Source organism: Rattus norvegicus, chromosome 19 (assembly GCF_036323735.1).
Source record: "Rattus norvegicus strain BN/NHsdMcwi chromosome 19, GRCr8, whole genome shotgun sequence".
Classification (NCBI taxonomy): domain Eukaryota; kingdom Metazoa; phylum Chordata; class Mammalia; order Rodentia; family Muridae; genus Rattus; species Rattus norvegicus.
Window position 1 is genome coordinate 15704421 of NC_086037.1, and position 24754 is coordinate 15729174.

The 24754-nt window shown below is 43.7% G+C and overlaps 2 protein-coding genes across 4 annotated transcripts in view; both read left to right on the forward strand.

The window, feature by feature from the left end:
* LOC134483152 (uncharacterized) overlaps window positions 1-24754 on the forward strand; it is a 757250-nt gene that overhangs the window by 642771 nt on the left and 89725 nt on the right. The window lies entirely within an intron of this gene.
* Window positions 12913-17023, forward strand: LOC134483383 (uncharacterized). The gene is made up of 6 exons (XM_063278672.1): window positions 12913-13066; window positions 14100-14259; window positions 14725-14868; window positions 15503-15669; window positions 16390-16495; window positions 16614-17023. The coding sequence occupies exons 1-5, from the start codon at window positions 12940-12942 to the stop codon at window positions 16452-16454; spliced, it is 663 nt and encodes a 220-aa protein (XP_063134742.1). The 5' UTR covers window positions 12913-12939; the 3' UTR covers window positions 16455-16495; window positions 16614-17023.

Here is a 24754-nt window from a genome sequence, read left to right on the forward strand (position 1 = left end):
TGTGCAACCCACAACTATAGTTTTAGCCACTTTGTTCCATGTCTACCAGCTATTTCAGAGTGTTGCTGTTCTATGCCTGACAATCAAGGACACAGAAAAATAACCTGATAGAGAGCAAAGACATGGTGATCACATCCTTGCCTCTGCTGTATGTTCTGGATGAGGTTTGTTAAAATTCCAATATTGCAAAAAGCTTTATATAGGGCCCATCACATTAAGGGTCACTATGCACTGTTTCATCTAAAATGGCCTAATCAGAACTGACCGCCAGACAACACTTCCTGCGAAGTTCCTATGAGAAGCTTAAGTTTTTTGTGTTTTTTCTTCTTCCTTCCTTCCTTCTTTCTTTCTTTCTTTCTTTCTTTCTTTCTTTCTTTCTTTCTTTCCTTCTCTCTCTCTCTCTCTCTTTCTTTCTTTCTTTCTTTCTTCCTTCCTTCCTTCCTTCCTTTCTTTCTTTCTTTCTTTCTTTCTTTCTTTCTTTCTTTCTTTCTTTCTTTCTTTATAGGTTTAGAGGAATGTATTTTGGGCCACGGATCTGCCCCTAGTATCTTAGCTATGGATGTGATCAATCGGTGTTAGTGTATGCATTCAATAAAATGTCCATTTTTGACTAAGGTAGATGCTTCTGTGTTTTGTGGGGTGACCCATTGTCAATGTGTAGTGAGTTGGGGCCCTGGGTATGGTCGCATACCCCCAGGACACAGGGGGTGCAGAGCAAAGGTATAAGAAACTGCACGCAGTTGCAAGCTTTATTAATCCTTATTAAGCTAAGAATATGCATTACTACAATTTTCATTGTGTCAAGATACCATAAGATTATCATTCCCAGGATACCAGGAACAATGAAGGAAGATTAAACAAAGAAAGACGAATAAACAAAAGCTTCTTCTAAAAATATTCATATAACAAATCACCTCTCTTATTATAATCAAAATATACTCACCATTACCAAGAGAGCGTTAGAACCACTTCCACAGAAATGGGACACAGCAGAACATAATTTAAGGCCAAGTGAGAAAAACATTTTCTTCTCCAGGGCGGCATTCCAGCCCCTACTTGAATCTGTCACCAGGCCTTTCTTGACCCTGCCTGGGAGCTGCATCTCTATGTCTTAACAATTCCTTCTTTTCTCTTTTGTTTTAAAGTAACACTTTGCATAACATAGCTAAAGGTCCTTGTAGGGGTTTAGTCATGTAAAAATAAAGCAACATAATACATAATGTACATAAGATTATGGCAAAACTAGTTCCTCCCATGCTATGGAAAATCCTTTGAAGCCAAGCCTTGGGATCTAATCCTGTCAATTGATCAGCCAATAATTTCGCTATTTCCATAGGGGTAGTATCTTCTAGCTGTTTACCAGAAGACATTCGAACATCATATTTCAAGGCATTAATTACTTTTGAAGCACTTTCATTACCCTCTAAATAGGCTTGAATTAACTTCCAATCATGTTCTGTGTCATTATCCATATATTTACTAACAGAAAAGTAGTAGGATTTCATCATGATAAGCAATATAAGCCCGATAACTGGCATTGGCCGCAGCAGAAGAAACCATGAGTAAAACACACATTGCTAAGAATAAGTGCTCAGCAGTAAAGGACTTTCCTGAAGGAGACAAAATTATTCCTTTCAGTGCTTAATCGCTTCACCTGACCCCACATAGGTAATAGGGTTGTCACTGCACGGATCCTTATCCATTGTTGTTTGTGGACACTAAGAGAAGCCAGGGCCTCAGTAATGGAGGACACCTCCTCATCTCCTGAGAACATCCATCAGGAGAAATTGTAGCTGGTTTAACTAGATTCCTTTGAGGGTAGGGAGCAGTTCTTATTATTCTGTGCTTGGATCCATCTCCCGGGTAACCAGAATAGTCTCCCATCCTGTAATGAGACAAAACCCTCTCCCCTATATACAATGATGTCCCTTCCTGCCATTTAGCTTCCCGGGCAATTTTTATCCATACTGTCTGTTCCATGCCTTCTGGGGGGAAGTTCAACAAAGTGTCTATCGGCTCTTGATATAACTTCACCTTGTGGTAAATTAAGAAAATTAATAATGTATAATGCTTGTGCCAATATAGCTCTGGGACTGGTCTGCAAACTCCATTCAGGTTGCATAAGGCCATCTCTTTTCCCCCTTTTTAATTTTATAATTTGTCATTTCAGGGTATGGTGAATTCTTTCAACAAAAGCTTGTCCTTGTGTATTGTGTTCTGTACCAGTAATATGTACAATATGATATCGTTGACAAAATTGTTTATATTGATAAGAAATATATGTTGGTCCATTATGAATTTTAATTTTAGAAGGCAGTCCCATAACAGCAAAAGTTTCCAATAGATGCTGTATAACATGAGCAGTGCGTACTCCTGGCAATGGTGTAGCCCACACAAATTTTGAAAAATTATCTATGCTTACATCTATATGTGAAAGGCGACCAAACTCAGAAATATGGGTTATATCGATCTGACACGATGTATTAAGTTGCATCCTTCTGGGATTAATTTGAGATGGAATACATTTTATACGTGAAGACTGACACATAGGACAATTAGCAATAATTTGTTTGGCTTGAGAATAGGGAAGCTTATATTTAATATGTAAATATCCTGTATTGGCATGATTATGACTGTGTTCTTCTGGGGTAGCAAATGCCACTAATTGATCTACCATATGATTGCCAAGTGTTAAAGATTCTGGAAATTTTGAATGTGATCTAGTATGTGTAATGAATATTCTAGAGATTCATAATAACAATAGTCCTTTAATATGTGAGAATAACATTTAATATAGGCTTAGATGTAGAAACAACAGCAGTCGCAATATTCTGTACTACTCCTACAACATAAGCAGACTCAGCTATAATATTTTTACATCATGAGTAACATCCTGGAATACATTAATTACCGCTAATAATTCATTTTGTTGTACTGACCCAAAAGAAGATTCTTGTCCCCAAAATTAATCTTTGGTCCAATAAGCCATCTTGGTGTTAGAGCCATCTGTAAACACAGTAAAGGCTGATGGTAATGGATCAACAGAAATTAGTGTATTTATCAAATTTTTTTTTGTTTTTTAAAGCAATCCCACAATTTACTATGGGGAGGATGAAATTCAATATTTCCAGTGTAAGAAATCATGGCTAATTGAAAAACCTCAGACATCTGCATTAAATATTCCACTTTATCTTTGCGTAATGGGAAAACAATAGCGGCACAATCATATCCCCACAGAGTAACAGGTTTTTGTATGCCTTGCTGAATAATTAAAGAAATTTGTTCCTCATAATTTGTTAATGTTTGGTTAAAGTTTTATTTAATATAAACCCATTCTAAAGGCAACTCATCCTGAGCGAAAGTGCCTGTAGGATATTCAAGAGTATTTAAACATATAATTTAATAACTCTATCTGGATCAATACGTGTCAAATATGCATCTTTCCATTTTCAGAAAAGATACCCTTGCATGCCTTCATATAAGCATTAATATCCCCAGCCTCCTTTATAGGTAATAATGCTCTCCTGTACTCTTCATTAGCATTTTCAAAAGCAAGCATTTGCAGCAGTTGTCCTTCAGCTTCCGCTCCTACCATTGTTCTTTCCAATGTTAATTTTAATATACATAAAAACTTAATATATGGTTCATAGAAAGCTACTACCTTTTTCAACCAACCAGTATCATCCTTTATAATAAGTCTGTTGGGCCACACCTTGAATCTACGCTTGCCTAATTATAGGAAAAGAAAAAGCAGGTGAATTCATCATTATCAACGTGTGAATCTAATGGTCAACATGCCATCCTCGGGAAAAGACTTAGAAAAACCTGCTTCAGGCAGTGGTGCAGAGGGCAAAACTTTTACTTTCGTTTTGTCTTAATGAAGCTCTAGCTTCTTGTTCTGTATTCGTTATTACCCTGTCTGCATTCATGGCCTTGAATACAGTAAAAATTACAGCCCAAAGAGATCAGGAATTGGAATCTTTTTGCCCTGCCTGACAGCCTTTTTCTCCCTAACTTTCACTTTGACCCAGATATCAGAATCCCTGGAACCCTCGTCAGGGAACCATGGAGTTTACTCTTGCTGTCTCTAAACACTTTTCTAAACCAGACTGATAGCCGTGAATTCCCTGCACTCTTAAAGATGCGTAAGCATAGCGAGATGAAGAGAAGATTTATCTTGTCCCATTTCCTTGTAATAAAATGTACTTACCTTATCTGACTGTCCAGACTTACCTTCAGGGACCCTGTTCCAGTGCCATAGGTCGACGTCTAGGGTGTTGGGAGCCCTGCGTCCGGTCGCATTCCTTTCTGTGTTTCCTGATGTTCAGTGGCCATGCCACTCCAGCATGCTTTGAAATGAACCAGTTCGCAACCACCACCACCAGCACCACCACCACCACCACCACCACGACCACCACCACCAGCACCACCACCACCACCACCACCACGACCACCACCACCACCACTACTACCAGCACCACCAGCAATTTGGTTTTGTAAATAAAGTTTTATTGACATTGCCATCCTCAGCATTTACATCCTGTTCAGTGCTGCTTCTGGCTGCAGCTGCAGGGCTTAGGAGCCACAGAGCCCTTTAGGCTCCCAGAGCTGAGAGCATTGACCATTTGCCTTGTTTGTGAAAGAGGTGACTGACTCCTGTGCTCGAGGTGGCCATTCCGTGCCCCTTAACCCATAGCATAGGTCTCTGTGCCATCCTCTCCCTTTGCTGTGGTGTGCACTTCCTGGTACATTTCCGTTAGCTCTTGACATTACCAGAGCATTGGTCTTGCAAATTGAATTTGCATGGCACCAGGAATAGACCTGATAGCAGGGTGTGGGACACTCCCTATGGGGACCCTGCCCAGGGGCATAAGCTTACTTTTCCAGTCAACTCCTTGAACAGTGAGCCTTTGTGGGACAAGGTACTTCACGACATGACTTGACCTCTCTGCAGTGCACCCAAGTCCTGCTTGGCTCAGATGTCCCCCAGAGAGGTTGTGTGTGTGTCCCCAGTAGAGGCAGCATTCTGTGTGGTGGCATTGACATGGCATCCAGGAAAGTGAAAACCAGAGGGACATGTCGGGCAGTTGGAAGCAGATGTCTGCGTCCATGGAGAGAAGGATGGACTAGACACTCCTACAGGAGGTGAGCTGAGAAGCACTTCCTTGGCTTTTTCACAGCCATGTAGGCTGCATGCCATGCTGTGTACCCATGCTGTGCTGAAGCCCCAGGCTTTGAGTCTCCCACAGCTGCTGTGTCCTGGGTCCATGGTAGGATTAAGCAGACTTCAGCAGGAGAAAGGTGAAAACCCTGGTTGCAGGGTGGGGATGGCACAGTCATAACACTCCTGCACATGAGGCCCCTGACTTAGAGCCGTACAGCAGCGGTGACAAGCCAGCTCTGGTGACACTCATCTGCAATGCCAGGCCATGGGGGGTAGAGGCAGTAGGATCAGTTGTTTAATTATCCTTGGCTACACTGCAAGTTCGACGCCAGCCTGGGCAACTTTGTCTATGAAAATAAGACAAAACTAGGTCTTGACTCTGAGCATCACTGCCTGTACCTAGCATGGTTGCCCCACCCCAGGGAAGAAACCCCTCTGTCCAGAGGCCATAACTGCAGGAGACTCCCTGGCCAAGTGTCTATACAGCGCCCTGTTTGACTGGTCTGTGCTGAGGACCAACCACGCTCTCCTCAACAGGAAGGACATGGGAGAGGCTGTTTCTGTGAGGTCCCGGGCCCTGAGACGGCAAGAATAAACCCTGTCCTTGGGAAAGCCATGGAGACTAGGAACTCACGGGATCTCTGCAAACACCAGGGCTGGCAGAGGACTCTGATCCTCTACAGCAGCTGCTCTCAATCTGTGGGTTCTACATCAGAGCTCCTGCACACCAGACATTTACACTACAGTTCCTCACAGTAACAAAGTTACACTCATGAAGTAGCTCTCCAATAAGTTTATGTTGGGATGACAACGACATGAGGAACTGAAATAAAGAGTCACAGTGTTAGGAAGGGTAAGAACCGCCATTCTATAGGAACCCAGGCATCTGCACTCGGTGTCTGGAAGTGTGGTAGGCTAGACTTCACCCTCAGCGATGCCAGCATGTGGGCACCAAGCCCTAGGTTCCACCCCAATGCTTCCTGGATATGTGCAGGCCTGGTTCCATCAAGAAGTAATAAAGGAACCCTTGGCAAAAAACACTGGGTACCAAACAGGTCAGGAAAACACACCCCCTCTGCTGCAACTCCTCTCAGGACAGCTAGTCTTCCCAGGAGGCCCCGGCTATAACCAAACCTTGTCTCCCAGTGCTTGCCCATTGGTGTCTTGGCCATATTCAGATTTGAGGACTTTGAATAGAATAGCTTCCAGCAGATTTGCATCAATGAATCCAACAAGTAGTTGCAGTCCTACTTCACCCAGCGCATCTTCAAGCTGGAGCAGGTGAGAGTGGACACCTATTCCCCAGCCCAGCCCAACCATCACCCTGAATGTCACCTGTGTCCCTCAGTATCAGCGGGATGGGGCCTGGGCACCGTAGGTTCCCCAGGACCTAAAGCTATGTCCTTGAACTCAGTGCCATTCTCAGCCCTTCCAGCCTCTTTCAACCCTTCTGGAAGCTCAACTGCTCCTGCAGCAAGGCAGCAGTGTGCACATTCTGTCACGTCATTTGTGTGTGTCTACAGGAGGTCAGAGCCTGTCCCCTCTGGTCCTTTCTTTTGCTGTATTTGCCTTTCTGAGGAGGCAGCACCCACAGGTATGGGAGGCAGCCACATGCATATTCTGCAGCCATGTCTGATTCCTCTGAGGCTCAGTCCCACTTACACACCTACCCTCCAACCTCCCCAATCCATGTCACCCCTGGGGCTCTGTAAACCTTCCTGCTTTCTGTCTTTATATAATTGGTGACACTGCAGCCCTCAGTGGTGTCATACCGTGTTAGTTTGTCTTTGCACTGCCTGGAGGTCTGACTTAGGAGAATGGCTACCATTCTCATTCCTGTTCAAGGGTCAGAATCTGAATCCTATGTAAGGCTGAATAATATTCCAGCACATGGCTGGGCCATGTTGAATTTACACAGTCACCTATGGATCTTATTTTTTGGCTTGTAAACACACATATAAGACTCAAGTGACACCCAAGTGGAGAATTGCTAGAGTCCTCCATGGCTTTCTGAACCGTCTGAGAGACCATCCTGTCCACAGTGTATAGGGCACCATCTACTCATAGCTCACACAGCATGAGAAGATTAGGGAGGGTTAACCTGGCTTCTCTGTCTCCTACTTTCTCCCACACTAGCCCTAGCATCTTTCTGTATTGCAGTGAATGTTTAGAACCCAGGAGGATGCCAGCTTCCTTGCTCAAATATAGGAAGTTCCTCCTTGCCTGCTTTGAGACTGAGTCTCATGCAGCCCAGGCTGGCTTTGATCTCACCATTAGTTAAGATGGCCATGAACTCCTGGTTCTCATGCCTCAGACGTCTCTGAGTGCTGGGTGACAGGTATGCATCACTCTTAAGTCCTGCCACTGGGACAAGAGTGAGCAGAGCCAGCTCTGAAGCACACACTTTGCTGGTGTCAGTGATGACTGACTTATGTTTCCTGCCTTCATTGCCCATGACCCTGCTCCTTGGTGCATGCCATACTTCCTCCCTGTGACTCATGGGGAACACCAAGCCTGAGGATGTTAGGAAGAAGTTTACTTATTTCACTGGGTTGGAGGCTGTTACGTTCCTGCGTCTGTAGGTGAGATTCAAGTTAGAAGGTTTGTGGCATGAGAAACTGGAACAGAACTGGAATGGCAGGAACAATCGTCACCTGGCTCTGAGAAGACCAGGTGGGCAGAAACTCATTGTTGGGCAGGTAGTGAGCTCAAGACCAGGCTGGGCATTGCTCAGCACATGTGAACAGGTGTGTGTACATGGACATGTGTTTCCCCAACATGGTCACCACTTATCCAGGCACGGTGAATACTCCAAGGAGCTTTTTATGTTTTAACATTGTGTGTGTTTGTGTGTCCATACATACATATACACACATACATTCGTACATATACATGAATACATGTACATGAAAACACATGCATATACATGACTATACACATTCATGCTCACACACACATATATACACACCTACATTCATACACACATACACACACATACACACATACACACATACATGCATACACACATACACATATACATACACACAACAATACATATACACACATACAAATACACCTATACACACATATACACAGACATATACACACATATACATATACACGTATACACATACATGCATACACACATTCATATCCACACGTACATACAAACATATACATATATACTCACATACATGTAAGCACATGAGTGGAAGCCAGAGCACAGCTTGGCCCTTGGTTCTCTCCTTTTTACCACGTGGGTCCTGGGGATTGAGTCAAGCTCATCAGACTTGACAGCAAGCCCCTTTAACTGTAGAGCCCTCTCATTGGTTGCCAGTTGCCTCTTTCCACAAATTCTATCCATGGTGGGATGTTTAGAGTTGTTATTCTCATGATTCCTTCAGCAATAGCGCAGACATCATTTACACTGCATTAGGAGTTATAATTCATGTAGATGTCAGGAGAGCTGGAGGCGTGGATCAAGAAGAGAGCCCACTTTCAATGTCATTATGTGGTATTGCCTTAGGCCCTTTTATACACTCCCCTGGCTTTGTCTGAGTATATGTTTGAGGTCTCTCTATGACTGTGCAAAGAATTAAGAGCTAGGGCTGGGCCACAAAATAGGAAAGTACTTGTTCATCCAAAAACAAAAACAAAAAACAAACAAACAAAAAAAGCTCTAGGGTTAAATATTGGTGCTAGTACTGAACTACACAGCCAGAAGGTATTTTTCTAAGTAAATAACACAATATTGGGGATGACAATATGATCAAATATCCTACAACATAAGTTTGCAATGTTACCTACTTTTTTTTTTTTTTTATTAACTTGAGTATTTCTTATATACATTTCAAGTGTTATTCCCTTTCCCGGTTTCCGGGCAAATCCCCCTCCCCCCTCCCCTTCCTTATGGGTGTTCCCCTCCCAACCCTCCCACCCTGCCGCCCTCCCCCCATAGTCTAGTTCACTGGGGGTTCAGTCTTAGCAGGACCCAGGGCTTCCCCTTCCACTGGTGCTCTTACTAGGATATTCATTGCTACCTATGGGGTCAGAGTCCAGGGTCAGTCCATATATAGTCTTTAGGTAGTGGCTTAGTCCCTGGAAGCTCTGGTTGCTTGACATTGTTGTACTTTTGGGGTCTCGAGCCCCTTCAAGCTCTTCCAGTTCTTTCTCTGATTCCTTCAACGGGGGACCTATTCTCAGCTCAGTGGTTTGCTGCTGGCATTCGCCTCTGTATTTGCTGTATTCTGGCTGTGTCTCTCAGGAGCGATCTACATCCGGCTCCTGTCGGTCTGCACTTCTTTGCTTCATCCATCTTGTCCAATTGGGTGGCTGTATATGTATGGGCCACCTGTGGGGCAGGCTCTGAATGGGTGTTCCTTCAGTCTCTGTTTTAATCTTTGCCTCTCCCTTCCCAGCCAAGGGTATTCTTTTTCCTCATTTAAAGAAGGAGTGAAGCATTCACATTTTGATCATCCATCTTGAGTTTCGTTTGTTCTAGGGATCTAGGGTAATTCAAGCATTTGGGCTAATAGCCACTTATCAATAAATCAAGTCTGACCACCGTTTTGGTTGTTTCCAATCCTGTCTGAGTGCATCATCACGGGAATCCCAAGGAAAATCAGAAATGGGTTCTTGAAGCTGTTGCACAGGGCCAGTATAGACCTAAATACCACAGAGGAAACCTTGATTCTTATCACAAGGGATCATTCACCATCCCTCTTGTCACATAACTTATGACAAGACGTCACCTTTCCTAAACTTAGCCTTTTTCCTAAGTGCTGCAGAAGGGAAGACCTGGTGTCAAGGGGTCTGGATTCAAACCACAGGACACTGAATTCATTTAAATAGGTGTAGTTTATTAATGCACACACCAATACAGTTCAACCAGAGCAACAGCTCACAACTGTGTACTGGACATTGCTAGGCCCCGCTCATTGCAAAATCCACTTGGGCTCATGCACAAGTATTGGAAATGCTTCGGTCTATGGGCCCTGACTCAGGCCATTTTACACATAATTGTTCCTATTTTCCTTGAATCTATTGGGTCCTATGTGAAGAATACACTTGGGGAACTTGTTAAGATTAACAAACCTCATAACATACAGAACATAACAGGGTATGTGACCAGCACCACACAGTTCAACGTCAGAGTTTTTTGTTCTTTATTAGTGTTTTTCTTGGCATCCATGATGTGGAGGCGTATTACAGAACAATAGGAAAGAGCTGGCTGCTGTGTAACAAATTTGCTGCTATTAAGGTAGGTATGGGGGCAAGACCTCAGGAGTAGCCCTTAAGATGGGAAGGAGATGATGTGTTTGATAACTGAAAGGAGCTGCCTCAGCTGTGTATCTCTGCCTGCTCAGTGCCCATTCAACATCACTCTGTCCCTGAAGAGGAACTCAAGGTCTGCCCCCTGCTGCCTGTGAGCCAGGAAGAGGCACAGAAAGGCAAGGTCACAGCACTGGTTTCCAATTACTAAGTAATGCTGGATTTCCTTTTTCTTTCTTTCTTTTTTTTTTTTGGTTCTTTTTTTCGGAGCTGGGGACCGAACCCAGGGCCTTGCGCTTCCTAGGCAAGTGCTCTACCACTGAGCTAAATCCCCAGCCCCTGGATTTCCAATAATGTACTTGTATACACAAATACAGTGTGGTAAGTTGCAATAGATACTAATCATTTATCACATAGGGCAGCAGTTGATTGACTACAACTAATTCTATTAAAAAAAAGAAACCTTGCTCTTGTAGAAATATACAAAGAAATATCTAGGATGGTGGGGGATGAATTCTGCCATGGACTGAACTTGTGGAAGTGTGGTTAGGAGAAAGATGCATGGTTAAATAGCCCACCAGGTTCACATTGTGTCAACTTGATTTAATCTAAGGACAAAGAAGTGGAGTATCTCTGATGGCTTTCTTCTAGTCCCTTTAAAGCATCACTGGGGTTTGAACTCAGAACTTCACACTTCTTGATGGGGCAACTACACTCAAGGAAGCTTAAGATTTTCATAGGCACAGTATTATGCTATATATACAGAGTAGATAATACTAAGATGTTCAGATGGTGATGTCCATTTGTATGCACTCTTAATGTGGACCTAAAAAAAGAGAGATCAAGGTCCTTAAAATAGAAAGATCAGTTCCAGTTGTTTTCTACCATTCCAAACAGAACGACTGGTAGGGAGAGAATGGTAAATAATCGAGAATTCGTAGATGATGCTTTGAATGAAGTGTGGATTTCTGTGCTCATTTAAACAGGGTCTCAAGTATCACATGTTGCCCTCTACCTGGCTGGCCAGGATCACTTTGAGCTCAGATAAACCTTCTTTCACTTTGCAATAAATAGGCTTATAAGAGTGGCCTCCAAGGACTGTGCAGACAGCATTAGCCTTTCACAGTTGAGGTGTGTAACCCACAACTATAGTTTTACCCATGTTTTTCCATGTCTACCAGCTATTTCAGATTGTTGCTGTTCTATGCCTGACAATCAAGGATGCAGAAAAATAACCTGATGCAGAGTAAGGACATGGTGATCACATGGTGCCTCTTCCGTACGTTCTGGATGAGGTTTGTTAAAATTCCAATATTGCAAAAAGCTTTATATAGGGTCCATCACATTAAGGGTCACTATGCACTGTTCTATCTAAAATGGCCTAATCAGAACTGAGTCCCATATAACACTTCCTGCAATCCTCATATGAGAAGCTTGAGCTTTTAGTTTTGACTTTTTCTTTTCTCATTCTTTCTTATTTTTTGCTATATAAGTTGAGACAAAGAGAGTTAAGGCCATGAATTTTCCCCCAAAATTTGAACTACGGATGTGATCAATCAGTGTTAGTGGGTGCATTCTATAAAGTATTCATTTTTGACTATGATAGATGCTTTTGTGTTTGGTGGGGTGGCCATTTCCCAGTGTACAGGTGCTGGGACCTTGCTCTATCCACTTAATGATGTGTATAGCCTCATTTTAGACGTTTCTGTGCCACCCTCTATATCTCTTGTGTATTTTATTTTTCTGATAAAAGCTCATGGTATATCTTACTCAGGCCTGTGAGCAGTGCTCCTTTGGTGACGTTGGTGCAACGAGCAGAACCCCACAAGCAGCATGAGGTTCCCTTCACTGGTGTCTCCAATATTGCACTTTCCTCTGCCAACTGGTCTCCACACATTTCCTAGCACCATAAAGACTTCAACTCCTTCTCCTAAGGAATTTTCTGGCAATTGTCGACTGCTAAGCACATGACTTCATGAGTGTTCCCCTAACACACGCCCATGTTGTAACCTACCATGCAGACTATTTCTTGATGTGATATAAAGCACCTGTACAGAATGAGACAGGAGAACTTTTGAGTGCATATTCAAGCTGGTATGAAATCTCAGGAAGTTTTAATGGCTAACATTGGTGAATGAGGACAATTTGAGTTAGGATGAGACATTTTGGGGCAAGATTTGACAGGAAACATTCATTTAGATGCTTAGGAATTACTAAGGTTTTTTATAATCAAGCCTTGAGGAAAATTTGGCTTTGGAAGCAGGAGATGCTCAGTGGCTCTGCCCCAGGAAAGGCTCCTGGAAAGGGCACCTCTGCTTATGCTCAGTACAGGGAGAACATTAGCAGGGAGGGAAAGTCTGCTCCCCATGACATCTGCTGTCCCTTCTTGGACATTCTATTGTCTCCTAGAGAGTTCTGGCATCCTCTGTGATGTCACCAGTGTTGTAGTGACAACCAGTGCCCTAGTTTCTCTCAGTCTGAGTCTGGCGGTTACAAGCTAAGACATGTTTTCCCGTCTTCGCAAGCGTTTTGGGAGGGGGAACGTCGATTGTGGAGAGACTAGAGTGAAGGAGTCTGGCCTTCCGTCTCAAAGTAATGATGGACAAAGACAGCACTTCTGGGGAATGTGGAGTAAGTTCTGGGCAGTATATTTTGAGCTTCCTGCCAGGGTGGCTGCAGGCTTAAGCTGACCTTTCTAGCAATGGGCCACAACAACTGGAGCATCTGAAAAGGAATTGAATTTCCATGAATATCACAATTCCTTAAAGTCAAGGATTTCAGAACTTTAGTTTCCCCATCCCCACTGGGAGGATATGGTAAGGCCAATGCTATTATACTGTGAACTTCTGGTCTTTACTTTTCAGTTCATTTGTTCTGTTACATTGATATGATAACACCATCAGTAGTCATGGAGGGTCCACCTTTTCTGAGTTTAGACAGGACAGCAATGTATTTCACTATCATTGCTTCTTTAAATACAGTGGGTATCTGACAGTAGTAACAGGGAGAGATTGTGCTCCAGGCAATAACCTTATGTTCTTAGACCTTCTCTGATTTCTTCTAACTGGCAGGGTCATTGTTTGCTTTATATATTAGAGGTTGTATGTTACAAAAATTTTTCTACAATACCAAAACTATTTGGAACGTGTAGACCAAGATTCAGCCTGTAACCTATTCGCACTTCTGGGGCATTTGGTATTTCACATAGGGACATTGATAAGTCTGTTGAACATATCCTCCCTGGAAATGCATTTTAAATCCAAAGTTGTTGGCTTAGAGTATCAGGGTAGGACATCTGAGTGTCTCCAATCACTCAAGTCTTGTGGATGGTGAATTTATCATCTGAGTTCTGAACCCACAGTGGTGAGGGTCCTGAAACCAAGCTGTACCCTGTTCAGCTGATGATAATCCTGGAGAAGCCATCTCCGTGGTCCATGTAAGCACGTGATGTCCGGCATAGGGAACACCTGGCTGCTTACATCTCTTGGTCTCTATAGAGTAGTGGGAGAACTGAAATCCACTGAGGAGGCCTCTTAAGCATAGACCAATCGCCTAGCAGTGACACTGGGTTCCAGGCTTGTTCTCCTGTTTAGGCCTCACTGAGGTCTATGAACACTCTATGCATTCTCCCCATGCAGGTTCACTTGTGTTCTTCTACCTACAGATGCTGGGAGAGAAACATCATCCCCTGGCACTGAACTAAGGGAGAAGCAGGCCAAGAAGGAAAAGGAGAGGCTGATTAAAGAGCTGCAGCTCATTACCGAGGAGAGAAATGACCTGAGAGATCGCCTGAGGTTTCTGACAGAGAGATCCATGAAGAACAGGTATGAATCGCTCCAAATGCTCATGTTTCATTCCTGGGTCTGCAAGGTCACCTTCTTAACCTATTAAGGTTTTGGGTTCTAGAAAGCTGTGCCTCCCTAACCACCCTGTGCTAAACCTCAGCTCCCATATAGAGGAGATTCAGAACCTGACCCTTCCTGAGGAGTGAGATTGAAAATGGACTCATCTGCTTCCATTTATTTAAAAGCATAACTTGTAGTCTGAATGAAGAATTCAGGGATAAAGTCAGGGAGAGTGAGTTCCCAGTGTGCATTTGCAAAGCCCTTGACAGCTGGTGGCTTTGCAAGATTGTAATTGCAGTGACTTTATGGTGAGTCTCTGTACTTGCTAGGCAGGGGACTGAGTGCTGGAAGATCCAGGCAGCAGCCTGGGGTAATATAGGATCCACCCTGCGTTCATATATTCCTAAATGCCGATGTTCATTGTATTCTATCATTTGGGGCCAGGCCACACTTCAGGCCAAATCCATATTATGAAGACCTGGAGAGAATGGAGGAGGCGGTCATGTCAATTCTGCACAACTTAGAGATGGAGAACACTGAGGTCCATGAGAACAACCATAAGCTGAAGAAGGAGATTACCTTCTCTAGGTAAGTCCTGGTCAGAAAGGCTATCACCTGTGGAATTGCCATTTCTGACTTTCTTTGTTCTGGATTGGACGGTCTTCAGCTCTGGTTCTATCTCTTGTGCTGTTTACACATCAGTGTTCCAGGGTCATTAGGACTCAGTTTTCAGTTCCATAAAAGACTGTTCCTCATCCCAGGATTGTCTAGGCATCTTCAGAAGGCTCTAGATAGAACAGTACTGATTGAAGTCAGCAGAAGGTTATTAGGCTGACCTGGACCTATGGTGTCACACCAGGTTTTACAAAACTCAGTGCGTGGACCACATGGTTAGCATGACCTTCTCTTGGTTCTACTGACCGTTTTTGAGGGTGTTGGCCCAGTACTAATTGATGTTGGCCCCATGCATTGGGCTTTCATGGATTTCTTGTAGATCCATGTTCTTTCTCATAGGTGTGGACACTAATTGGTGTCAGGCCAAGCAAACAATTTATTCTTCCCCGAATTAACTCTTTATGGTTTGTGCAGCAGCCTTATATGTATCAAGATGAATTTTATTAAGTCTTCATGGGTATGTGGGACCTGGTAGAGTTAGTGGGACTTGGGAGTAGGAATGGGAGAAAGGGACAGCATGATCTTACTATGCAGACTGTATTTCCAGAAACCTGCTCAGCCAGCTCCTGATGGAGAACACATGTAAGAAGAAGTTGGTCCCACTGAAGCAGGAGAGCAAGGAGGTACATCTTGATTGTGCACTGAACCAGAAATATTTGGTTGACTTCAACAAGAAAGATAAAGACCATCAACGGCCAGAACCAGCATTATCAGGTAGGGACGAGCAGATGTGTTAGCTTAACAATATCTGATAAAATTTGCCAATTTGATACATCTTTGCTTCTCTTACCACCTTTCTAATTTACACTCACAACCAGCCAACCACCTCATGTAATGGAATTGTTCATTGCTCTGCCTATGTACAAGTATTCTGGGAAGTTAAGCACTTTTCAGAAACTGAATTATTGTGCAAGCATATTTGTCTGCTCTTTTTGAAGCTGCAGTCTAGAAATGGTGACAGATGAATAACATATCATATTATTGCATATCCATGTGATACATTGGATCCTATGTAGAGTTTTGAACAAGTTCTTGGTTCTTTGACAAATGACACTCTGTGGTCATGCGACTTCTTGTGTAGGAAGCACCTTTCCGGGATAAGAACCAAGTGCAAATGTCAAATTAGTACTTGTCACTGGCTTCAACCTTGGTGACATATGGACATCTCCTTTCTTCCTGCAACCCAATGAGGTTCCTTCCATTGCCCTGTTCTTGGTTTGCACTGGTATAAGTCTGGGTCCCATATTGTCAGCCCACATTACTGTGAGGCTCTCTGGAGATTTTGTCCTGCCCACAGAGTTGGCAACAATGATATCACTTAAAATGTCCATGTCGACTGTTCAATAGAACTGAGGTGGTAGAAGGCAGCATTCTGACAGCTGGCTTGCATTTCCCCACCAAATCAGTGTCTGAAAATCTGCCTTCCTCTCCCAGGTCTCAGAAAGTGCAAGAGAGCTGGAATTGGACACACCCCAGTAAGAGAGCTTCCTGAAGAATAAGTTGCTTTCTCAGGAGTCCCTGATGACCAACATCCTGAATGGTAACAACATTTTTTCGATGAGTATTCATCCTCTGAGTTAATTTGTCATTTCTTAGAGACTCTAAATTTATATACCACTAAGCCAGCCTGACTGATTGAGGTCTTACTTTCTTCTCAGAAAACAGCACTTGAGAGACAACTTGGGGGACCGCCTTTCATTATGTGTGCCAGAGGAGAAACAGCAATACGTCTGTGCTTCTAAATGTTCGTTAAGAATATGCTTTTAGAAATATTTTTGTTATGATTTTAATTGAAGTTTTCTTTTTGTTGTTTCATATTTATATGTTCTTGTTACTATTTTTACTTTAAAATATTTTTAAATATTTTTATTCATTTTAATCCTGTTTTGTTGTAAAAATGTATTTGTTATGAATAAAAATTGAATTCTATCTCTTGACTCTTAAGACCATCATTCTTACTCAAGGGTTCTGTCCCCTCCTGTGGACCTAGAACTGACAGCTGGAGATGGATCTCTGCATGTTCCATGGAGCCTGGGCTAATAAGTGAATTCAAAGTCACCAAGCGGTACCCAGTGTGATAGTGTCTTTTGTGTGGATAATGTGGCTGTTTCTCCGACACACACTTTGTGATGTAATCACTGACATGCTTTACCCAATTGTTAGGGTCCATGTGGTTCTTCTGAGAGACAACAGATGCTCTACCCTGTGAGTCATCACCACAGCTCCTTCAGGTGGCTTTTGTTATTCCACATGATGTGCTGTATTAGGTGGACAGGATCACCTACAATTAAATAGAGAGATCTCAGGAGATGTGTGTTCACAGGGAACTTACTGAGCTGTGCATGCTCAACGTGTTAGGTTGCCAGGCATCCCTACAGGGCTCTGGTGTCCCCACTGCTCATTGTGGGTCAGGATCATCCTCCAGCATCACTTAGTGTCCCTATTAGAGCAGAACTTTCAGCTGTTATCAATGATGACTATATGTATTGTACACATCTGATAAAATACAGAATAGAAACTAGCTTCTTGTAGGCCAGATTGACATAATGAGTTTTTTGATTGTTAGCAAGAAAATTATTTTAATCTAAGCAGTTTAGGGAGGAACCTCCAGAGCATCCATAGTGAATGCAGCCTGCAGCTGTGAACACAGGTTTCTCTTGGAGAGCAGGCCTGTGCAGGCCCAGAACCTAGGTGGGACAGTTCAAGCTACCCTTTTTCCATGGCCAATCTGGGATCGTATTGAGAATGTATTTTTTCCAGGTGACAGATTTCCAATTTATGGAATTGAACTAACTTACTGAGAGTGGAGGCGACTCACAGAGTTAAAGTACAGAAGGACCAATCCAGAATGTCCACAAAAGCTTGCTGTCACCCCAGGGATTTTAAAAGCTCAGCACCTAGAGAACTAATGTAGTCTTTGCTTATTCTCAAGCTTAGGTCTAGTCATTCATTATAAGCTGACCATGACACAAAAAGTGTCATCTGTGTCACAATAGAAACTAGTTGTCACTAGATTCACCCCACACTATCACATCACTACCGTGTTTGAGGTTCTCAGTTACTATCTAAGAACCTGGAAGTGGCCAGGGTCTTGCTACACATACTCATAATTTATGTCCACATTGTCAGCTGAGAGTCTTCATACAGCCTGCTCTGTAATTTTGTAGAAGATTAATAGTGTTCTAGTGAGCACAATGAGATTAGGAAATCGGGGGATCCCAGGAGCCTCTCTGACTTCTAGCCCCCCATGCACTGCCAGATGCAGCCAGAGGACAAGGGGCTGTCGGTTCCAGGACTCTCCACATCCCTGCTGGGGTGCCATGCCCAGCCTGGAGAGTGAGGGTCGGTCCTGCTGTCCCCAGTCCCTCATGCCCAGAGCCTATCCACTGGCTGGCTGGGCTTGGCTTTCCTGTGCCTGGCCCTCCTTTGCCCATCCCTGCCCTGCCTTGCCCTGTCCTGTTGACTCTCACTACTTAGGCCAAAGAATTTGAGATTTGGGCTCCCTGGCCCTGCACTCAGAGCCTCTGGGAAGCAAGGAGACCCAAAGGGACAGACCCCAGGCCTGGCCCTGGAGTCCTGCATCTCCCCCTACCCAGAGGTGTATTCCACAGTTCTCCACTCCAAGTTTTGTTTTCAGGAACCCCAGCAGGTGGCGCTCTTTGCTGAGCCTTACATGTGAGCCTGGGATAGTGGTGGGATGTAAAGTGCAGGAAGTCTTTCAGAAAATCCAGGCTTTTCCAAAACTCTCTGACCATCCAGTGCCCTCCCTGGTTCACCCACCCTGTGGAAGGTGGGAATCCACTTTTCGATGTCCTGTGTGACTTTCCCTGCCGACTGGGCTCTCCTGCAGGAGATGCTTTCACATGCTTCTTTAAAAGCACCTGTTCCTCAGACTTAGATCAGCTGTGAAAACAGGCTTCTTCAAGTCAGTGTGCGAGCTCCCCCTCCCAGCTCAGAGCTGCAACACCATAGGATCCTCCAGCCCCAGTGCTGGGTGAGTCCCCCAAAGGATTTAGAGCAAAGTGCCCCTTCTGAGAAGTGACTTAGAACAGAAGGTTCAGAAGTGACAGTCAACCCCCAAGTGCTTCTTCCAGGAGAAAGCAACCAGCTCTCCCTTTGAAACAGTGTACGCTCCCACATGACCCAGGTCTGTGACTGGGGAAGATTTTCTGGAGCTTAATTGTCCAGAGTGGGGCTACATCCTTGATCCATGCTCATTTCCACAACAAAAGGTCTTCCTCCACAACCCAGGCCTTGAGGTGAACCCAGGTACTTAAAGAGCAACGGACCAGAGAGAACAGAATGCAGTCCAGGGGAGAGGAGAGGCCAGAATGATCTTAAAGCAGAGAAAAGCCCCATATCGGCCATCTAACAACTTTAGGGTTTGTGCATATTGTGTACTTCAGAACCTTAACGTCACATTTTCTGATAACACTGTTAGGAGAAGCAGAAGTCTACTGTGGGTGGGATTGTCCCAGGCAGGGAGGGGATCTGATTCTGCAGGCCTGGCCACCCTCTGTGTTCTCCTGAAAATAACTGTTGGTCAGCTGTAAATCTGAAGTGAGAATTGTTTTTTGTCAACTCAAACAGATGACATTTCAAGTCTCACACACTATGTGACTTTACACACAGGGTACTTGAACTTACTTCTAGAGAAGTGACTATGGGCCATCAGAGGGAAACCATTCTTGACTTTAGCATTCTGTCTGTATAACAGTCTACAGGGACTGGCTTCCTGGACAGACATATTCAAGCAGACTCACATTGTTATGGGGAAAACCTGAGGCAAGAAATGTCCTGGGGACAGTGATTTCAGATTGTGCCTTTAGCCGGGAATCTCTGTTGTCATTAAGGCCTGCTAAAACATGTAACTAGTTCAGGGCATCTCTGCTCTGACAACTGTTCCGGGTTCTCCTGAGAAGAAGGCCTTACTTTAAAAGTATTTCACAGAGCAATGTTTCTCAACCTGTGTGTCTCGATCCCTTCCCAGGCCCTTTTTTTCTGATACGTTGCCTATCAGATATGTTGCATATTATGACTTACAAGAACAACAATATTAGTTACAAAGTAGTAATGAAATAATTTTATGGTGGGGGTGACCACAGCATGAAGAGCTGTATGAAAGCGTTTCATCATTAGGAGTGATTTGAGCCACTGCCATAGAAGCTGACACATGGGAGCAGACTCCTCAGATGAGTAGAGACCCATGGCAAGGGATACTGTGTCACACCCTAGAACCCAGAGGCAGAATCTATCCCAGGAGTCTGTGGGTCACCTTGTCTTAAATTCTCCCAGGGTCAAGAATAGCATTGATCATCTCAGCAGAATCAGCTTGCACAGCCCACATCAGGCCCATGGCTTCCCTTTACAGAGAAGGATGTGGGTCTAAGTGACAGTCAGTGAGACTGAGGGGACCCTGATACTCATTTGCTTTGAGCTGTGGTTTCTTCACCTGTAAAATGGGGGTGTTTCTGCTGAATTGGGTTGTTGTGGAGATTAACAGAACATACAACCTGCTCAGTGTCTGCCTGGCATGGACACCTGCTGGTTAAATGGAAGTTGTCCATGGTGATGCATTTAAAAGAAGAATCTCTAGCCCCATAGTGTTAGATGCCAGGTTGTGGGGAGCGGGTGTGGCAGCAATCCCAAGATGGCGCCCGGGACTGCTGCCAAGCCTTATGACTAGCACCTGACTTCCTCATACATCCAAAAGTAAGCCACGCCCATCGTGAGAGCTGCGCAGGCGCACCATGACACAAGATCAGGCCATTTGGCGTGGACCTATGAACTGAGACTATGTAGACTGGACTGATGGGGCGTGGTTACTGGTTTTTTAGTAGGGAGTGTCCTTGGGGGTAGGAGATTGCTGCTTGCATGCAGAAAGAAAGGTTCCTGAATAAACTGCTTTGAGAATAACTTCGTGGTGTCTCTCCTATCTGCAGGACGGAACGGAGACGACACCGGTGCCATACAGGTATTGTAAGCATTTTGTGACTCTATGACCACCACAGATTAAATCCGAAGGCTCTTGTTTTAAATTAAAAAAAAAAGAATCAAGTATAAATTACTAATATGAAAAAATCATAGTCAGAATTGAGGTAATTCCTGTGAAGACATTTAGTTTTTCATTATTTTCTCCTTGAGGACTTCTCAAGTGTCTTTCCAAAATGTGATGGCCACACAAATGGTTCCCAGCGGGTGTGATCTCTCTGTCCATGGGCCTTCCCAAAAGCTGCAGAGCCAATGTGTTGTTTTACAACACAAAATTCCAGACATTAAGTTTACCAATGAAGTCTCAGGAATCAGATGCTGAAGTCAAGTAAAGCTCCCAACTATCCTTCCTAATTCACTGACCTCTCAGAAGAAAAGCATTCTTGTTCCCTCTGCACACTTTCTTAAAAATCCTTCAATTCAAAGACTTTCCATTGCATTAGTCATCTTCATTTCCTTTCAAGATATGCCTTGATCTCCTCTGGACCTAAGTGCACGTTTTACCTTTGCAATGAAGGTGTGTAGTAGGTGAGTCATATGGTAATAAAGTCCATGTTTGCAGTAAACAAACAACTTTTTCTTTAAATGTCTGTGCCATGGCAATGCTATACCACACACTAGTTTTTCACTAAATAATACATTCATAGAGATCACCGTGTGATCTAATATTTTGTAACATAACTTAGTAATGTTCTCTCTATTATAGAAATCAAGTTCTCACATGTGTATTCTGGTCTTTTTTTGTCATATCTGAGTACATCATCATGGGAATCCCAAGGAACATCAAACCTGGGCTTTTGAAACTGTTGCATGTGGCCAACTGGGAATCAAAACCACCCAGGAGACTACTGATACTTGACACACATCAATTCCCCTCCCTATTTTCATATAGTTTATGGGAAGAGGTCACCATTGCTGACCATGTCTCATTATCCAACGTGCTACTAAATAGAACAGTTGGGGTAAAGGAGGTCACCCACAAAGCATAAACACCCATCTCAGATAAACATGTATGGTTCATTGAATCTAAACATCAATGAATTTCAGGACACAATTAAATGTCGAAACCTAAGGATAATAGATAGTGAAGAGAATTAAGATTTCTAGTTCGTAGGTCCAGTAAACACCTTCAACAAATCATAGCAGAAAACTTTCATAAGGTAAAGAAAGAAAAGACCATAAAGGTACAACAAGCTTACAGAACATCAAATTAATTATACCAGAAAGAATTCCTCCATTCACACAATAATTAAAACACTAAATGCACAGATCAAAGAAAGAACATTAAAAGGGGTAAGGTATTGAAGAGCTAAATTTCAAAAATTCAGTCACAAACAAAGTGCTGACATGCCTGAGAGAATTTGAGATAGGGTTCACCGACCCGGCTATCAGCCCCCAAGGACACTGGCCATCTGGAGCCACCCCCTCCCCTTCCTTCACTCCCTGAGGATGAGTCATCCCCCTGCTGAGTGAGATGAGTCACCCTACCCACATTGCTGAGATGCTAGATTACAGGTATTCTTTGCTGATGTAACTCCGCACTAAAAGTAACTGTGCACCATTTGAATCAGCCAATCATGTATAACAGCGCGAAATCCCCTGGCTTTCCCTATATAAACCCCTGCCTTTAGAGGCTCGAGGTCGGCTCCGTGAGATACGTGTCGGCCCGAGATCTTGTTAATAAAGCTACCTCTTGTTGTTACATCAAGATCGGCTATGCGTGTTTCCTGGGGCAAGCCATAAGGAGACTGGAGCGAGAGTCTCCCCAAATTTGGGGTTCTTTCAGTATAAACATCCAGTAACAAAAAAAATTCAGACGTATCTGAATTACACCAGACTTCTCAACAGAGAATTTAAAGGTCAGAAAATCTTGGGCAGATGTAATGCAGACCCAGGCTCCTATATCCAGCATAATCCTCAATCACCATAAATGGAGAAACCAAGATATTTCTTGTCAAAACAAATTTAATGAATAATTTTTTTTTTCCGGAGCGGAGGACCGAGCCCAGGGCCTTGAGATTGCCAGGTAAGCATTCTACCACTGAGCTAAATCCCCAACCCTACAAAACCAAATATAAACAATACTTTTCTCTAAGAAAGCACAAAAGAGGATAATAGGAGGAAAACTCCAAGACAATAAACTAAACTATACCCAAGAAAAACCAAGAAATTAATCATCTCTCAATAATTTCAAAAAAGAGAAGCACACAAACATAATTTCACCTACAACCAGAAAAAGAAGAGAATGTAGCAATCATTGGCTTTAATATCTGACCAGATCCTCTTTCCCTAATCCCCAAGCTTCTAGGGGCCAAACTGCCAGCCAAAGTGTATGCAAGGATGCTCTATGGTTCAAGGTGAGGCCTATTGCCCCACCAAATGCAGATCCTAGAGGTGTGAGGTGGGGATGGATATGTGTGGGTACAGGAGCACTGTCACATAGGCAAAGCTGAGCAGAAATGGAATGTAAGGTTTGATGAAGGGAGTGTGGAAAGTAGGACAATATTTGAAATGTAAATAAATAAAATAACTAATTAATAAAAAATAGCCAAAAATAAAATAACAAGTAAAAAGGTAAATGAAAATTAAACCAAACCAAACAAACAAACAAACAAAAACTCCTGTAGTGGATTGGCCTAATGCTGCTTGTATTTTAATGCTAATTTGTAGAACTCAAGACTGGTTAACCCCAAATAACTGACCCTGCTCCCAGTTAACTGTGATTACAAAGAAGCCAACAGCCAACAGCTGCACAGCAGAGAGATGGGGGAGGTGAGCTTTGAGGGCTTTGCTAGAGAGGATCATGAGGAGGGAAGGAGGAGGAAGAAGCTGCCATAGTATAAAGGAAGAACATGTGTGATGGAGAGGAAGAGGACAGCAGCCATGGTTAAGGGAGAGGAGAGCCTGGTCCTGAGGGCTGTCCAAGGGGAACAAAAACAGTCAAGATGCTACACAGTCAGTAAGAGCAGCTCTCAGGCGAGCAGAGATCAGCAGAGACCCCAGACCAACAAGCTACTCAAGCATAACTCTATCCAAACTCCCTCTCAATATCCCGGGTCCTCCATGGGCCTGGCCTCAGCGTGTGTCCTGCGTCAGCACATGTGTCTGTCTCAGCTGACATCACTCTGCCCATCAGCGCGAGCCCAAGGAAACAGCGAGAAACCACACAGCCCACCAGAAGGGTTTTTGCTGTGGTTCTATGAAGTCCCAACAAATGCAGCTCAACTACAGAATGCAAGGCAGACCAATGCATGTGTGTCCTTAGTGCAGAACCCTTCATCACGTGTCCTTTCACATGCGTGCTTTAGCAGAACATCCTTTTACCTGCATCTGCCTCAGTGAAACATTCCTTCACACATCTGCCTTAGCCTTTCACCTGTGTCCACTTCAGGGAACCACTCCTTCAGGTGTAGAATTTCTCTAGATTAGCAAACCGCATACAGAACATTCAGAACAAAACAAGGTGTGTGGTCAGCATGTCCTTGAGCCAAGTCCCTTCTCCTCCTAAGTGACAGCAGGCGTGTTACAGCAACAATATGAAATGGCTGGCAGGCCTGGAACAAAATGGCAAAGCTATTCTGGGGGATGTCACACCATACCAGCCAGCAGCTCAACTGAATTTTTAAGTTTTGATGGTACAAGTGAATATACTTGACCTTCAAACGCTGAGAGAGCCCATTATAATATGAACTATATAAACTAGGCCAAGACCGCCTCTAGGGCAAAGGCCCTCAGCCTGTGGGTCGTGACCCACACGGGGTCTCCTATCAGATAGTTAACACTACAATAAAGATTCATTACAGTAGCA

Excerpts from the sequence above, each read along its gene's own strand:
- LOC134483383 (XM_063278672.1), top strand. The coding sequence starts at position 12,940 with ATGTTTTCCCGTCTTCGCAAGCGTTTTGGGAGGGGGAACGTCGATTGT. Across the intron at positions 13,067-14,099 it reads GCACTTCTGGGGAATGTGGA|ATGCTGGGAGAGAAACATCA; the intron begins GTAAGTTCTGGG and ends TTCTACCTACAG. Across the intron at positions 14,260-14,724 it reads GAGAGATCCATGAAGAACAG|GCCACACTTCAGGCCAAATC; the intron begins GTATGAATCGCT and ends ATTTGGGGCCAG.